General features: G+C 36.6%; 1 protein-coding gene across 1 annotated transcript in view; it reads left to right on the top strand.

Moving 5' to 3' along the window:
• KHDRBS2 (KH RNA binding domain containing, signal transduction associated 2) overlaps positions 1-17,503 on the top strand; it is a gene marked incomplete at both ends in the record, with an annotated part of 365,783 nt that extends 348,280 nt beyond the window's left edge. Inside the window, 2 exons of the mRNA XM_080917471.1 lie at positions 4,433-4,491; positions 17,406-17,503. Coding sequence (XP_080773597.1) covers positions 4,433-4,491; positions 17,406-17,503 — 157 coding nt within the window. The remainder of the gene's footprint in view (positions 1-4,432; positions 4,492-17,405) is intronic.
• Between the last annotated feature and the right edge of the window lie 1,103 nt (positions 17,504-18,606).

Genomic DNA, 18,606 nt, shown 5'->3' on the forward strand with positions numbered 1-18,606 from the left:
CTTCTTGTGGTAAGTCTGAAGCTGAGGTGCTGCCCACGGCACAGTCTGTTGCATGCAGCCATTGTCTTCATTCATGGAACCAACACTCGATCATCACTAAGAAGGTTAAGATGCACAAATCCAAGAAAAGGAGATTGTTCTTATATTCGAAATGACCTTGATTTCCACATTACATCTGCACACATCTTGGCTTCTTCATTTTGTCACAAGAGTATATATGCCTGGAAGGGGAGGTCGACATGCTCATGCTCAAAGAACTCTTTGTCAAAGTAAAGCTCTTCCTATAGAAATAATGCTGAGTAAACAAAGAGCCAGGCCCTAATTATGACATTATGACCGTTACCTACCATTTTTTTATGGCTTTCTGTTATGCTTCTTATAATCTGAAAGAGACAGTTCCCTCCTGGCTTGATTATGTATTTCATGAAAAACAAAAATTATGGCTTCTTGTCTGTAGTCTTTCTCCCAGCTGTTTCTCCTTTACCGTCATCACTTTACCAATCCAAATCTTGATGACAACCCAATGATATAATACAGTAATGGTACCAGATAGTGTTCAGCAATACTGTCCCAAGATGATAAACTCCCAGAAATAGAACCGGGTGTTTATTCAAAGATAAGCTTTTACCAGTATAAGCATTCTCCCCTTCCAGTCTTGATCATTAAGTCAATTTCTCATGTCTGCTATGTTGAGAGTCTCAGAACGTTAACACAATGGCTCTCAGGAATTTGCAGAATCTGTATAAGGAACATGAATTGGTTTGCATCATTTTTAATGTTAGTTTTCATTTTCAGCACTCATATATATGTAGGGGTAGATATGTATATATGAATACAGGTGCCCGCATACTCTAAAAAAGAAAAAGATGCCAGATTACCTGAAGTTCTAGTTAGGGGTGTTTGTGAGCCAGCTGACTTAGCTGCTGGGAGCCTAACATGTGCTCTTCTGTAAGAAGACACTGATTCTGAACTGCCCAGTCATCTCATCAGCCCAAGGTTGCACCATTTCTACTAAGATAGAAGGAACAAAATGATACAAATGTTCAGTTACCAGTCAGTGTCATTAATCTATGATACAAAGATGGAGAAAATATCTATCATTCAGCTTTTTGACTAGCTTCTGTGTAAATGTGGAAAGCAGTAAGGGTGGGCTAAGGAATTTTATCTTTTTGTTGTTCCTTTTACTAAAATTACAGTTGTTCCTGGCAAGATAAACACAATCAAACATCTCTATGTTTCTCATTAGTTTCTCAGGTGTAGACTCTTCTTTATTTCTGTGCCTTCACTTTCACTGAAATCTTGTATACTTGATCTGTTGATATCTAGAGGATTCTCTTAAGAATAAGATCGATATTCACAAAGCACATCATTTCAGTTTCTTCTGTATTTTTTTTTATCTAATAGTTGACACCTATGCCAATCCTCAGACCTTATAGACTATTTGATATTTGCTATGAAATCACTCTCTTGCCATTGTGTTTTCTACCTCAAGGGATTTGGGGCTAGGAATGGAACTCACTGATGAAAAGCAGGATTAGTAGGTTCAAGCTCTTGCATTGTCAATAATAGAATTAGTAATACTAAGAAATTTAACTAATGAATTAATATTCAAGTAGATGGCAATGGATTATAGATAATTTAAACCAGAGAATTTTTAGGCAAATTTGATGATTATAACTAAAACATAAACCTTTTTCTTTCTTAATATAGAGCCTATAAAACAGTAAGATGTAAGAATTATCAAAATGATAACTTCTAATTCTTGTATATTATTCTAAAAATGTCCAAGTTTTATTATGCCTAAGTCCATAATTGCTCTCATATAGACAATGAACTCCTGTTTGTCATTTAGAGAATTTGTCATATGCCAACCAGTGCTGTGGGAAAATCATTCTGGGGGCACTAATAGACAGTAAGTAAGGAAGAAGCAAGTGTGCAAAGCTAGAAGCCTAAGGATCAGTGGGAGCTGCTAAGAAGATGAGATTAAGGTCATTGTGTGCTTACATGATGACAGGTTGTGACTGGAAAGTGCTAAGGGGAACAAGCAGGGCATCTGTGGCTGGACGCTAGTCAGTATGACAAGAAGAGACTTTGGTACCTGGCACAAGTCATTTAAAAATGGCGAAAGAAAGAGTAAAACTGAACATTTAGGGAATGCATTTTCTACATAATAGGTCAGCAACTGTGAAGACACCAGTACATCTCCGTAGTTTGAGAACTTTCTTTGGCATGGTGTGCCCAAAATTGAATGAGTAAGGGGGAAGTGGTAGAACTGATTTTTATACCAGCTTGGCCTTGTTTCCCTTAAAGGACTTTGGGAAGACATCTGGGGACTTTGAGTAGAGAACTCTGATGATTTAACATATCTATAAAAACGACTGCTATGTAGAAAAAAAAAAATAGAAAGACAAAAGCAAGCAGGGCAGAAAAGGCAGGTAGTGGGGAGGTTGAATCATTTGAGAGAAAAATGGCCAACTCTTTTAGTTACAGTGGCAGCTGTGGAAATGTTGCGGCTTGTTCAGGTTGGGAACATATTTACAAGTAGAAATGAAGGAATTGGCCATTCAGGTTTGCACATCACACATGAGATAGGAGAAGCCGGCATGTTGCCACTGAAGTGACATTATTACTGAAACAGGTATGAGGTGGGAAGAAAACCATTTTTATTGTTGAATTTGTAAAAGTGTATTTTGACAAGCAAATAGAAATGAACACTAGACCTTCACACCCTCAAGAGCAGAGGGGAGGGGCCAAAAGCACAGAAATAATTTTATATGTCAGTATTTAAACACAGCCACTGATAAGCTTGAATTTTATTTTTTTAGGTTTTTTTTTTTTTGTAGTTATAACATAAAAGAGAAAATTTCTTATAAATGGATGAGAGTAGGTGGTCAGGAAATAAAAAGTTGACTAATACAGAAGAGCTCCCTGGGACTAAACCAGCAACCAAAGAGTACACTTAGAGGGACCCATGGCTCCAGCCACATGTAGCAGAGGATGGCATTATCTGGCATCAATAGGAGAAGAAGCCCTTGGCCTTGTGAAGGTTCATTACCCAGTGTAGGGAATGCCAGGGCATTGAGGTGGGAATGGGTGGGTTAGAGTAGGAGCATCTTCACTGAAGCAGGAGGAGGCAGAGGGGAGATTGGAGAAGAGGGAAAGGGGATAACATTTGAAATGTAAATATATAAAATATCCAATAAATATTTTAAAACAAACAAGCAATTGTAAACACACAAAAAAGAAAAAAAAGAAATGAGTTAGAAGTATCTCCTCTAATCTGTTTTTAAAGATTTATTTATTTTATGTAAATGACTATACTCTTGCTGTCTTAAGACACACTAGAAGAGGGCTTTGGATTCCATTACAAATGGTTGTGAGCTGCCATGTAGTTGCTGGAAATTGAACTCAGGACCTCTGGAAGAGCTGTCAGTGCTCTTACCCGCTGATCCATATCCCCAGCACCACATTAGAAATATAGCAAAGCAAGGGAGCATATAAAGGAGCATAAATGTCCCCATGGTGTCACATGACTTTAAAGAAAAATGCCGATAAAGTGTTAATGTATTTGAATACATCAGATGAACACTGAGCAAGAATTCCTTAGGTGGAGCTGTGCCTATAGCTGTCTGAAGTCATCAAAAGGAAGCTAGGAAGTACACTGCGAGAGCCCAAAGGGAGAGGGCTAATCATGCAAAGGATGGATGGTAACTGGAAAGGGGTCTGTGACAGTAAAGCATCAATGCTGTAGAGCCCAGCGGGAAACCACTACAGAGGAGACACTGTGATCCTCTAAAGAGAAAGAGAACTCAGTGCCTAGTTTGTAGTTACTGAATGTGGAAATACTGAGGGCAGTAAACAGATTGGATATTTGACACCTTTATAGACCAGAAAAGAAGATACGTATTTTTTAAGTTGTCAGTAGTAAAGGCCACACATTAGATCACTCATGTGTATTGCAGCTTTTTCTTGAAAACAGACTCGACATCTTTTTTCACATCAACTTTTGAAGTTTTAGACTTGCCTTTGAAGGGAAATTTTATGTGTCAAATAGGAAGGTGGAGGTAAAGACCAACTTAGACTTTCCATATATGGATGGATTGATAGATAGATAGATAGATAGATAGATAGATAGATAGGTAGATAGGTAGGAAGGTAGATAGATTGATGGTAGATAGATAGATAGATAGATAGATAGATAGATAGATAGATAGATAGATAGATAGAGATGGTAGGTAGAAAGAAAGATGATAACACAATCTTCGTACTTTTTAATCAATAACCTCTATTTTAATCACAGTATTTCTTTAAGGTTGTGTTTTGTGGCTGAAGTAAGATTCACAGGCCACATTTTCACCTCAGATTTTGTGTGAAGCTCTGGGTTGGTTCTCCCGCTTACAGAATCATTGATTCTTGTCTAAATCTGTTGCAGTGTGCCTGAATACTATGACTATGGTCACGGAGTAAATGAGGATGCCTACGACAGCTACGGTAAGATCTTCTCCTTACTGTGGAGATCAGTACACCCATCTGTCACTGACAACTCAGAAATTATTTCAATATTCACCGCATTGCTCCATTTTCACAGAAGTGTCTGCTTCATTGATTTATGTAATTCCATCATAAGATTTGGCTTATAGAACCAGTGCAGAAATTTGGACAGATCAATTTTGATCAAAATTTCAAAAGAAATTAATCACAGTCATAGATTATATCCATAGCATTAGTGAGCAGTCATTAGTGGTGCCACAGTTCAGCATGCCTATTGTAACCTCAATATTGTATCTTTCCTTTTGTCACAAAGGTATAAGGATAATCTACATTTAAGATATTTTTAGACTTGAAAGTACAAAATTATTTTATTATGTAATGATTTTCAAATTATTTCTCAATTATATATAGCTCTGGAAATCCCAAATAACACTTTGTATGCATTAAAAGTCAATAATTTATTAGTCTATAAAGTTGATTTCAAAATGTATTACTGAATCAAGTATCACTAAAAATTTAATCATAATTCTATCTAGCAAATACTTGCTGAGTGCTTGTGATCTGGCAACACAATTCAACATTTTGATGGGTTGTGTCTGATTCTATAAAATGTTTATTTAGCAGGTTTGCCTTGAAAATGACATCTAGACATTTATAGTATTGGATTTTTGCTAAAATTATAATAAGACCCATTCTTCCTCTGATGGAGAATGAAGAATAAAATGGAGTTATCTACCAGTTTGAAATGCCATATCATGAAAGTATAATGCTAGGTCAGGATGTAGAAAGAAAGGCACATATGGGCATAGGGTAGGGGGAGGAAGGCATAAAACACCAGCCAGGTGGAGGAAAGAAAGAACAGATGGTCAGGTAGGAGGAACAGATGATCAGGTCAGTGAAGAAAAGCACAGATGTTTAGGTAGGGAGAAGGAAAGCATAGAGTTCACAAAGAATAGATTCATACTTAGAAACAGTCACAACTCAGTAATGTGATACCACACCCAGCAAGAGAAAATATCAGGATGACTAATGCTAAATAAGAGTTGATGATATCCATATAAATGTTACACTTTTGTTAATTTTATGTGAACTTATTAAGCAATTTATGACAAAGGGGAAGTCAGTGTCAGAGTGTAGCTCTGAGACTCCTTTTCTGTTTTAATACTGCAGCAATAGTTTGAACTTGACCCAGTGCTGCTACTACATATGGGCACTGACTGTGACTCAGGACTAAACAAATCCTAAGGAAAACTAGATGTAATGTACATGATCCTGGTTAGAGAGCATGGGACCTTGAAGTACAGGTTACATTAGAGGACTTGACTACAGGTCTGAGTAAGGGGGGTGCAAAGGAGAAGTGAAGGAGAAAAAAAAGTTATAAACATATCTTCAATATGACATATTCTCCATTAGCATTTTCTAGGAACATTCGCAGACATCACCTGAATTTTGGAAATGAGGAGCTAAGGCTGTGGCATTAAGTAATTTTTCTCCATCAAGCAATTAACAAGAAATAGAGTTCCAAAGTGCCTCTCCCGAAAAATGCTAGCAACAATCCTGGAAGCAAGGAGAGAATCTAGTGCTTTTACACTCGGCAGGGTCACCATTGCCCATTTAGGTTGATATATAAGGCTAAACATGCCAAAGCATCTACAGTTCCCTAGGTCCAACAAAAAATAACTATACTATCTTCTAACATGCCTGCCTCTACTTGTACTGAAATCAAGCAGCATTCCTTGTCCAATTTTTCACTGAAGATGATAGATGAATGAGATTCAAACTTAGTTTTTGTACTTTTATCATGGAGGACACTAAGGTGCAGCTGACTTTGGTCAATCTAAATGTAGGATCATCTGACACCAGCAACCACCATCATTTCCCTCAAGTTTAGCCCAAATGAGATCAAAGTCATGTACCCAGGGTGCATCAGAGACAAGATAAGTGCTCCACCTGCCTTGTCCTCTGTGGTGGTTTGAATGAGAATGACTCTGATAGGCTCGTATATTTAAATAATTTGTTCTTAATTAATAGAAACTGTTTGGGAAGGATTAGGAGGTGTGGCCTTGTTGGAGGAATCACTGGGAGCAAGCTTTGAGGTTTCAAAAGACTCCTGCTATTGTTATTCCCAGCGAGACCAATTCCCCCCCCCCCCTTTTTTTTCTTTTGTTCTCTCTGATTGCTTGCCAAGTTGTGGTTCTCAACTATTCCTTCCTCCATGCCTTTGTTTCTCTATCATAAGCTTTAATCCTCCAAATCCTTAAAGCAAAATTAAACACTTTGGTTTTTAAATTGTCTTTGTCATTATTTCTTATCACAGCAATAAAAGTAACTATGACAACCCTTGAAATCCATCTTCACTGTCAGTTCACAAAAATGTTGGTGATGACATTGCCAAGACAACCCATGGTTGGAAAGGTCTCAAGTAAAAAGAATTATAGATTACATCAGCAGGGATGTTGAGGAGGCCCAGCTAGTTGAAAGGCAACTAGAAAGTATATTTTGCATATAGGTACTGGTAGGGGGAAGTTTTGTGATGATTTACAAAGTATATTGTTTTTCTATTGCCCCATTGTTTCCTGTTTAGAAATAGATGGGTGCATACATATTGAACCAGATTATAATCTTAATGAATTTGTACAAAGTTATACAACTTGTAGTGCTGTACAAAGTTGGACAACATTACTCATTTAAAGATGTTTATGAAGTGGCTATCACATGTGTTATTCCAGTGTGTGAACATACTAATCTCCCAAAACTTCTTTTCTAATGAGGAGATATATTATTATTCCTGAAATATCTCAAGATTTTCAGTGCAGTCATTAGTTTTCACGGTTGTTACGCCAATTTGAGGAAAATAACTCCCGTTTCCTTTATTGAATCACATGCACTGGGTTCCATGTTACATTTGGTGATATGCAGCCGATGGTTTGTGAAGAGATGAAATGTTAGTTTCAAATAAAAAAAAAAAAAAAACAATCAGGAAATGGGCCAATTAAATGAACAGAAATTTCTCAGGAGAAGAAATATAAATGGTCAATAAACATTTGCAAAAATTAGCAACATCTTTAGCCATCAGAAAGATGAACATACTTTAAAATTCTTTCCCACCCATCAGAATGGATAACATGGAGAAAAAACTTACAACAGATCCTAGTGAATACCTGGGGAAAGAGAAACCCTTATTCAGTGCTGGTTGTAGTGTCTGCCACTTGTGAAATAGTGAAGAGGTTTCTTGGGAAAATGAAAATAAAATTACCCCATGGTTTAGTTTGTATCACTCTGGAGTATATACCCAAAGGAATCTAAGTCCTGCTGCAGAGTCCCTTGAATTTAATGTTATTGCTGCCAGACTCACCGTAGCTGAGAACACAAGGCAGGATGGCCATCACAGAACAATGAAAAAAAACGTAGTAAATATACATTGTTAAGTTTCATTGAGATGGAAAGGAAAATGCAATCATGACACGTTGGTGGAAGTGGCAATGATTATATAAAGGGAGATAAGGTAAACTCGGGACAGACACCACATATTCTGTGTGTGTGTGTGTGTGTGTGTGTGTGTGTGTGTGTGTGTGTGTGTGTGTGTTTGTGTGTGGTAAAATTATAAGTATGAAAGTGCAAAGACAGTAATAATATACATGTACATAAGGGGAGAGGGAGAAACTGTTGGGACCAGCAAGGATTGGGAGCAAGGGCATGAGAAAGGGATGAGGTAAGAGACCAATAACAGACATGCATGATGATGGCATATGAAACCCATTGCTTTGTATGCCGCATTAAAAAGGTAATTTAAACACAAAGATTTTTTCTCATCATGGTCTTTAAAAGTATTTTCTTCCATTTCTCTATCACCAGGACTATGCCCTGACAAATGTAGGCTTTAATGTATTTCACATAAATTGTAATAATTCACTATTGATATATCCATTTGAAATTGGTATACTCTTTTTGCATAATTCCAAAATAAGCACATTCACATCAGTCATGTGTTGTAAGAGCGAGGTTGTAAAATTTCTAATGCACTCATATTCTGTGTAGAGAGAAACAAGGTCTGGGAAAATAACAAGAAATACAGCGGCTCAGCACCATAATATCAAAGGCTAATTAAATTATATAAATATCACGAGAATTCAGATTATATATTATGCTACGTAGTGGGTTATCTGGATTATGTTGGTAATTGTTGAAAAGTGATTTATTCCTTATGACAGGTGATCCAGATTTTTTTTTTTCATTTTTATTATTGGAAATAACTTTCTGAAACAATGTGTTCTAATTATACATTTTCCTACTTTTAAAACAAGTAAGAAAAAATATCACAAGAAACACACACAGACATAAACAATTACTAAAACATAAAAACACAAAGATAGTAATCTTTACAAATCCAGGAGAAGGGTGACCCAGATGCCCATTCAAGTCAAACCGTACATTCTTCCCAAACATTATCACGTTTGTATCCTCTAGGTAATGAACTGTAGACAATCTTGGAAGTTAATTCTCTTTGTTCCCAGCATACATGTCTCTTCCTGGCTTCTGTTCTGAAATAGTAATTCCTCCCTCTTACCTTTTGGTTTGGGTGTGTGGTGGATACAAACATTAAATTTCAATGGGTTAGATTTTCATTTACAAAACAGATAGTCAATTTCCTCCCATACTCCTTTACCCAATCAACTACGGGAGGAGATGACAGAAGGTTGGCCCAGATACCTCTGTCTCCTCATGAGGACAGCAGAGTGAACCAGAGAATTGTCAGTGAGCATCAGAATATGCTTCCGAGAGGAAATTCACACATGGCATCTCCTTCCAGGGTTCATGTTCCCAGCTGGTTTGAAATCAATAGTAAATCTCTACTGCTTCCATATAAGGCTTCATTCAGAGCTTTAAATACATTATGTTTCAGTTCGTTGGCAGAAATTTGGAACGCACTTTGAAAAACATACATACACTCTGTAAAATGGCTAAATTGAGCTAATTAGCATAAATATTTATCGCTCATGTGATTTGTATTGTCATTGTATGTGTGTATGTATGTGTGTGCCTGCATGCTTGTGGTAACTAAATATTTACTGATTTACCCCATAGCTTTCAAGAATGCAACATCTTCTTACATATCCAAGATTAGTTTCAAATTAATTCACATAATTGTCATGTTAAATTTTCAAGAAGCTGGGACTCCAAGTCTAGGCCTTCATTTCTTTACATTCTGGTTTTCTGTATCATCAGCTGTAAAGACTTTTTTTCTCTTTTGGTCCCAGGTTTCATTGCTGAAGTAGGAAATATAAACTGCATATTTGCAGATAATATTAAATATTAAATGCTTTTCTTACAACAATATAATACTAAAATTTAAATATAACTAAATATTTAGATGCATTGGTTATAAAGGTCATGTAACATTTAGTGTATAATCATTTTTATTAAACTAAGATTTGTTACACTTTTAAACTGAATTGATTTTTAGGGAATGAATGTTCGATTAATAATGATTTAAAATCAGTTTCTGCCCATCTAAACTATTTTCTAATTAAATCAGAATTACCAAAATTACTTTGGATATGTCTGAATAGCTCATAATTCAATGGGAATGTGTTTTAATTACAGGGCTTAGCTATGCAATGCTTCACATAAGAAACACCCTCTTCATTCTCTCTGAGATTGGCAGCTCTGAATGGACAGCAATATTATCTCCTCAGAGGAAAGAGCTGTTTATTAAAATGTATTTAATGTATGAACTGGAGAGCTAATTATGCATCCATTCGTTAGTAGCATCTTAAATGACAGCTGTGTGGAACCAAGGAAGATAATATTAATACACTGTCTTGAAGTAAATGGAAGCAAAAAGAAACCGAGTGCTGTATTTCAACCCAGGGCACCTGAGTGCTGCACTTCAAGTCGATTGCAGAACACGAACATCTCATTTTTGTGCTGAGGACTGAGATGATTATTATCCCAGTGTGAAAATAAGCCTGCATTGATTAATCCATGAAAACAGCTAAAGAAAGTGAATCTAACTAGCATTCACACCAGCCCTGGGATTGAAGAACAAAAGCTTGCTATATTTAACAGTAAATAGAGATATGCATTTGAGAAATTGATTTTACAAAAGATGAGTTTTCTAAAAATACCAAGAATATAAAAGTCACCGAAAACATAATACATGCAAACAATTTGTTTGTCCGAGTATATTGAAATGTTTGTGTGTTCCTGAGAATAATACCAGTTATTTTATCTTAAAATTTTAAAGTCTATTTTTAACTGAAAGACAGCCCACTGAAATTTTTCCCAAGGTATATTAAAGTTCTCATAAAATTAATTTTATAAATAATCTAATTTTCTCCCATACTATTTGAGAGACTGCCATTAAGTGGACATCTCCTCCAAGTAGTCCTGATAGCTCATGGATATCATTTCCCTCAGAGGTAATTTGGTCTAAGCAAACAAGGGTGGGAAATGGCTCAGACTGGACACTGTAGCAATCACACAGTTCCCTGTGATCCTTGTGTCCTTGCTCTGGGATATAGGAAGCAGACTGTAAGGAAGAAGACTACAGGCCAACTAGGCTAGCTTATTGAACTGTGAGGAGACCCTGTCTCAAACAAGATGAAGGCCCAATGCCATAAGGATGCTTTAAAATCTCCATAGGTTGCATACCAGAAATGTGCATGCACACAGGAGTGTGCATGCACACTCATTCTCATACTCACACTCACGAGTGCGTACACTCACTCACTCACTCACACAGGCATATGCACACAAACATGCACGCACCAGAGTCTCATTACTGCGTTGCTTTTTTAGTAATTTTACATTAATCCTTATATTTAAGATCTCAAGTTTGCTTTGAATTGTCCACTCATAAGTGGACAGCTTTAGGCAAACTGGGAACCTGCTTCTGCTTCTGTTAGTGATTGTAAACTTTGATTACTTTGGTATGCTTAGAAAAAAAATACAAACAGCCTGTTTTCACTCTTGTTCAGTTGTGTCAAAAACCTTTTGAGACAAGAAATCATGGTAAGGCTTATTTAAAAGATCTTTGGATACCACGTGTGGCACACACTTGTAAGCACAGCATTCATGACTCTGAAGTAGGAGGGCCTAATGCGTTCAAGGCTACTTTAGAGTACACAGTGAGATCATGATATTCTCTAACTGGTTTTATGGTAAGCTAAGTTTAAGAATAGGATGCAATAGTGGTGCTTATATCTCCAGAGCCACCAATAAACAGGAACGCGAGAATACGCCTGATTTTTGTTTGTTTGTTTCTTTGTTTGCTTCTGAAGTGTGATGTTGGGTGTCATTCTGAGACCAAGCACTGCATGGTAATAGAAAATGGAACTAGGGGAAAGAAGCAGGCAAGTTGAGTTTTCTTCTTAATGAAGGAATGTAAACACACCTTCCCTCTTCACTGAACTAAAGGAAAACATTAATAACATTACTTTTTGCTACCATTTTATTCTGTCCAGCGTTATTTCTCATCAAGTTCTCATGTACTTTTCAAGTCTATGGGTGAATTCCCCAGCTTTTGATAGAACCAGGACTTTGACAATAAAGAAAGTATAGCTTAGATTCACATGAGACAAGCTTCTATACTGTGTTCAGTTATCATTCACTATTTCAATTTCTATGTTCTGTTATGTTAATTTTTTTCAGTTGTCCTTTGGGCTCATTTTTTTATTGAGGTGAAACATTCACTCTCCTGTGAATACACTTCACTCAAATCTTTAGGAGTGAGTCTAGACAGGCTCTTCTGTCACTGACATAGAGAATGGGAGCTATATAGTAAGTTTCAGGTAAATCTGAACTAAAAGGTAAGACTTGCTTAAAAACATCGTACAGAAATAATAAAGGTAGAAAGCTGCATCTCCCATCTCCCCCAGCTCAGCCCATGGTCTACACTTCATTCATGATTTAGAGGCTTTTGGTTTTTGTTTTTGTTTACCTTAAAGAAAAACTATGAAGATTGCTTTTGATAATATAAGACTCTAGTTGATGCTCAGAAAGTAGCATTATAAATGAGTTACAAAAACAGCAAAACCTTCAATCTTAACATATACCTTGGGAATCGTCTTCAAACCACCTCAATTTGTCTATTTGAGAGGAGCTTTATATAAAATGTCTTACATTTTTGGAAAGTCTTCCTCAGTCCCACAGCAATGCTCTTGTTTGTCTTATTCCTAATAGGCTAAGTGGAATTTGACAAGGGAGATCAGTTCATATTCCATGATTGGTTAGTGTCTTCGGGGAGATGTAAACCTAAAACAAAGCATGTGAAGGAGAAAAGATCAAGTTGGAATCCTGGGCTGAGGAAGACTGTGGCAGAAGGAGATGGTAGAGTGGATGGAGATGGAGAGAAAAACAAGAAGGGAGCAATGGGGCATTTATCTCTCTGTATGTGCCCTCACTAACTTAGTTCCTAGAGCTCTTTAAGGTATGACTGCATTTGTGGCTGATGTGCTTAAAGTTCTGGGACTAAGCAAGTTGCAGAAGCCCTTTTACCTGTAAGCAAACTTCTATCAGCTATTCGTTGAGAAGGACACTTAATATTCAAACCACAACCTTTACATGAATAGTGAATTCCATATGTTGATCTGCAACAAGACACCAGTGAACAGTATGAGAGGCCATTCTTTGTTGTGGGTTTAAACCACTTTTCTCTTCTGAGATTCTTTGGTGAGTTTCAAAAATGCAAAATATATGGAGAATGACCAATGCATGAACAGATCGGCTTAGCTCTCTCAATGACATCTATTTTGAACAGGTTCAAAATGAATATATGTAGAATGTGATGTTTTAAATCTACTTCCTAGAACCCAACTACTAAAACTTTACCCTCTCATTTCACTTCAATAACACCAGGTATTAAAAAAATTGGTCTTTAGTCCCTATGTTTCATGTTCACCAAGAACATAAATGTTAAATGTATCTGAGACAATATTTTAATAACTTTAAAAATTGTTGAGATTTTTTCCCACCATAAATGCTCCCAAAGTATCTAGTTACCTGGAAAAATGCTAGCACATTACAATCTGTATGAAACTTAATGGGCCTGGATCTGCTGAGCAGAACCTTTGAGAAAGTGCAGGTCATTTGAGTAACATTAAGCTCACAGGAAAGGTAACCTAGATGACTTGTACTCCAAAGGAAGTAAAATGTTCCTCACAGACAATGACTTTCGGGTAGCTTACTTGAGCTCCAGGCATTCTGGGAAGTTCAGGTGATGAGGTAATCTGTTACTTACAACAATAAAAAGAATAACTCTTAAGAGAAATATCCCTATCTCACACTTATGCACAGAAAACAAAAGCAAGTTGTAAGCAATGTATATGCTTGATTTATTTTTCACCAGTTGCTCAGAAACTCCTCCCTTGTTTAATAGCATCCTTGACTTTACATGTATGTTGTTCTACTATGTTGTTGTTTACTTTGCCACTAAACAAAGTTCCTTCTCAAATAGATCTTAAAAGCCACTTTAGAAATAAGTTCCAATTATACAAGATAATTGATGTAGGAAAGTTTTTAGAGAAAGAATAATCTAAGATAGGTTAAGTATGACCTGAGTTCATAATGAATTTCTAGATTTTCTCAGAAAAACCTTTCTTCTTCTAGATGGCCACTTATTAGATAGAGTTCAGTCTAACATCAGCTAAAGTTAGACTTCAGAAAGTTAGTGGGTCCCACCTCACCACTTCTCTGAATACTTTCCCAAAAGACAAGTTAAGAAGGTGCTATAATCCAAAAAGTTTCACACATGATTTTCCTCTGATTGTGCTTGACTGTGTCTGTCATCACAACATGGGACGGCAGCTGATGCAGAGGAGATTTGATTTCCTTTGTTATTGATAAACAAATATGGATTTACTTCGTATTTCATAGATTTGTCGTATTCTAGTCATTTCAGTGTGGCAGAAATGTACATGCACCCTCTATGAAAAGAAATTCTTGTTATTTGTTTATTTTATAGCCATAACCCAACCAGTGTTTCTCACACAGCAATCCCCTGGTACTGAACACACCATGTTTCCTTTGCTATAGTCAAAGAGACAGAGCTGATTTACAGCCTCACTTAAGGAAAGTTTAAGAGACATCTTGCAACAATATCATGGGACTAAAACCAATCAGTTATGAATCCAAACCTTGCACTAAATTCAAAGATATTTTTAAAACTCTGGTGTCTAGTAAATAAAGTCCCAAAGGAACAGCTAAATTCCAAATGCACTTCTAAATTTTATTCCTCATTTCCCAAACCTCTTCCTAAAGGGACCTAATGCTTCTTCCTCTCAGTCTTGTTTCTGTTCTCAGCCCCTGTAAAGTTCCATACTTGCCTAAAGTGGAGAATGTCTTTGGAAGATCGCTTTAATCTCTGGCCGTTGCATTAAAAACATAGGATTGCAAATATTATAGATGCAAGGTGAAAGACTCACCATGGGAAGTTTAAAGACATAGGTGGGGGTGACAACAGACAGCACTCACTGAGGAAGGAATCTCACTATACTGTGTACTGCATATATCTACACTGTGACTATTGCCCAGTGTGGCAAATGTAAGTGACAACTGCATAAAACATGGCCACCATGATAAACACAATGAGGAAGGAAACTGGACACACAAAGAAATAACATTCTACAAACCTTGATTCATGTTTATAGCAGCCTTATTTATAATAGCCAGAAGCTGGGAAGAACCCAGATGTCCTTCAACAGAGGAATGGATACAGAAAGTGTGGTACATTTACATAGTGGAGTACTGCTCAGCAATTAGAAACAATGACGTCATGAAATTCATTGGAAAATGAATGGAACTAGAGACTATCATCCTGAGTGAGGTAACCCAGTCACCACAAAAAAAAAAAAAAAAAAAAAAAAAAAAAAAAAAAAAAAAAAAAACCACACACACGTGCTATGCACTCACTGGTAAGCAGATACCCCGAAAGCTCTGAAATTCACAGACATTATGAAGCTCAAAAGAAGGAAGGCCAAAATTGGGTTGCCTCAGTCCTTCTTAGAAGGGAGAACAAAACACTCTCCAGAAGAAATGCAAGGTCAGATAGAGGAACAGGGATTGAAGAAAAGAGCACTCAGAGTCCTCCTCCCCTGGGGATATACCACATATGCAGCCACCAAATCCAAGCACTATAGCTGATCCCAAGAATTACATACTGGCAGAAACCAGATAGAGATGCCCCCTCAGGGACTATGTTAGAGTCATATAGATACAGCTGAGAAAGCTTGCAGGTAACCATCCGACTGAACTCAGGGACCCCAATGCGGGTGCTAAAGAATGGACCTAAGGAGCTGAAAGGAATTGCAACCTCTTGGGAAGAACAACATTATCAACCAACCAAACCCTCTACAACACCCATGGACTAAAACACCAACCTTTGTGCACACACTGAGAGACCTATTGATCCAGTTGAATATGTAGCTGACTGGCATCAATATGAGAAGAGGCCTTTGGTCCAGGGAGGGCATGTTTTCCCAATATAGGGGAATGCCAAGGCAATGGGGTGGAGAGGGTCATCAAGAGGGAAGCAAATGGAGGGGGAAGGAGGATGAAGATGGGCTGGGAAAGGGATAACATCTCAAATGTAAATACAGAGTATCAAATTAAAAAATAAATTAAAAAGTAAAGAAAAATAAAGGATTCAAATTTCTGAAAGTGTGGAGGAACATCACATTCAAACCATCATTGTCTTAAATAATGAAGACAGAGTATTTTAATCATGAATATCATAGTTACAATGATGTCTTGCTGATATAATGATATAATCTCAGAAATGTTGTTTATCTACATAAGTGCAGTCTGTTTCTAATATTGATATGTTTGATTCTTTTCAAAAGTTGAAGATTATCTGAAATTTAAATTTTAAAATCCTGTTTTAGAGACTTTTAAAACCTATTACAAGGAGCACTACAGGCAGAGGGGCTACCTCAGTTGCTCTCTGTGGAGATTCTCCAGTAGACACTTTGATTCTACCTGTCTACCATTTTATCAGTGTGTCTTTCTTATTGGCGGTTGCTGTAAATGTCTGCTGTCTATCTATAAGTATGTACATTCTGATTAAAGGACCTAGAGAAGCTAGTTTCTGGAATCATATGGATTGCCACCATAACTCTACCTGTAAGCTATGGGAAGATAGAATTGGTTCCTTTGCTGGGAACGCAGACTCTACAGTCTGGTTCTCATGCCTCTCAAATACTTGGCTGGCTTTTTGTTTCTGGGTTCTTCTTTGGAGGGATGGGCTAAGTTTTATAACACCGAGGGGTTTCCCTAGTCTTTTAAGGGCCATCTTATTTTCTGAATAGCTTACGGGAAAGGGATTTGAGAAATCTTTCTGTACATACTTCAGTACTTCAAAGTTCTCTGCTCAGTCCCCTGCATATCTCTCACTTTGTCACCTGAAGTTTATCATAGATTTTGACTCTGGACCAAATCAAATAGTACAAGACATATAGCTTCTGCATCGCAGAGCATTTCAATTAGTTAGTTTACAGGACAGAGAGTAGATGTTTTGTTTTGTTTTTTTTTATTCTGGGTCCTATTTGATTCTCACGGTCCTCAAGGGCTGAGAACCACTGGTTCATATGTGCACTTCGCTGTAGAAGTTTGTATTGAAAGATTAAATGACCAGGTTATGTTTAAACTCTTCTTGTACTGTAGTAGCTTTAGGATGTAGTGCATAGCAAATGTGCGTTTTATCTTAGGAGTTTGACTTTCTCTTCTTTGGCAAATACCAGGAGAGTTTAATTCAAATAATTACCACATACACCAACTACACTTGAATAGTCTCACTTTCTGAAACAGAACTAGGCCTTAGCTTTCATTGTTGAGCTTGTTTTATTACATCTGGAATGACATTCTTTACCTATAATTGGGAAGTCATGTGTCTGTTACTATCTTTCTCTTACTCATAGCACCAGAAGAATGGGCCACAACTCGTTCCAGCCTGAAGGCACCACCACCAAGGTCAGCCAGAGGGGGATACAGGGAACACCCCTATGGTAGATATTGAAGGTCCTCTTCACCTGTGACCTCCTCAAAGACAATTCATAGCCTGTGGTGTCCACATAAACAGCAACGAAACAAGTAATAGTCCTTTTTTTGTTTGTTTGTTTTTTCTATCTTAGGGATTACTGCTCATAATTACACCCACCTATTCTTGTATTTTCATATACTGTTGAGGCGTCATGGACATTAGTATTATTTTACAAAACAGACTGAAAAAAAAAGACTTTGGCAAGCATAGTTTATAAAACATTCTGTAGGTTAATATTCTCTTAATTGTTTTTTTCTTTAATTGTTGTGTGTAAACTTCCCCTTTCCTTTTCCTTTTGGTTTCCTTTTTCTTTTTCTTATGTTAAGAGAAAAAAAAAAAAAGAGAGAGAGAGAGAGAGAGAGCATGAATCTGTTAGATTTTGATTCTCAACCAACGAGCAGAAACTTTGTTTAGGGTTGTTAAAAGATTGTAATATGATTTTGAACTAGCTGATAATAAAGTTGTAGATAAGATGTTTTAACCTGTCTTTTAATATCTGTTAGTCAGATGGAGATGTTCAGTATTAAGTTGTAAATTTAATTTTTAAATGCTGTTTTAATGGGGGTGAAAACAAGCAGCTACTGTATGTATGTAGCTAACTGAATTTGTTCAGTGTTTTAACCTGTATTTGTTAAAAAAAGAAAAAAGAAAAAAACACACATGAAGTTCCATGTGTGAGCTTCTCTAAATAGGGACCACAATTTGTCAAATATGTTTGCCATAATTTGTCAATAAAGCTGAAGGCTTTTGTAAAAACTAAATTTGGAATTACTTGTTTTCTAACTTTAAATGCCTGCTTTATTTCTTTTTCAAGAGATGCCTAAAATGTTTTCTATTTAAAAATTACAAAAATGAACCCAAGCCTGTTTTAAGATATCTGTGTAATATTTTTTAAAAATGTATCAATAACTTATGGTTGTTAAATAATTTAAAAGTTAACAAACTAAACTGTGACATGAATCATGGTTAGTAAACACTAATGTATAACATGTTAATGAAAGAAATGGATTTAGAAAAATAAATGGATTTTAAACTATCCTCTAAGCTTTATCTTGCTAAACACAAATTCTGATTGACTT

The sequence above is a fragment of the Micromys minutus genome (assembly GCF_963924665.1).
Source record: "Micromys minutus genome assembly, chromosome: 5".
In the NCBI taxonomy this organism is placed as follows: domain Eukaryota; kingdom Metazoa; phylum Chordata; class Mammalia; order Rodentia; family Muridae; genus Micromys; species Micromys minutus.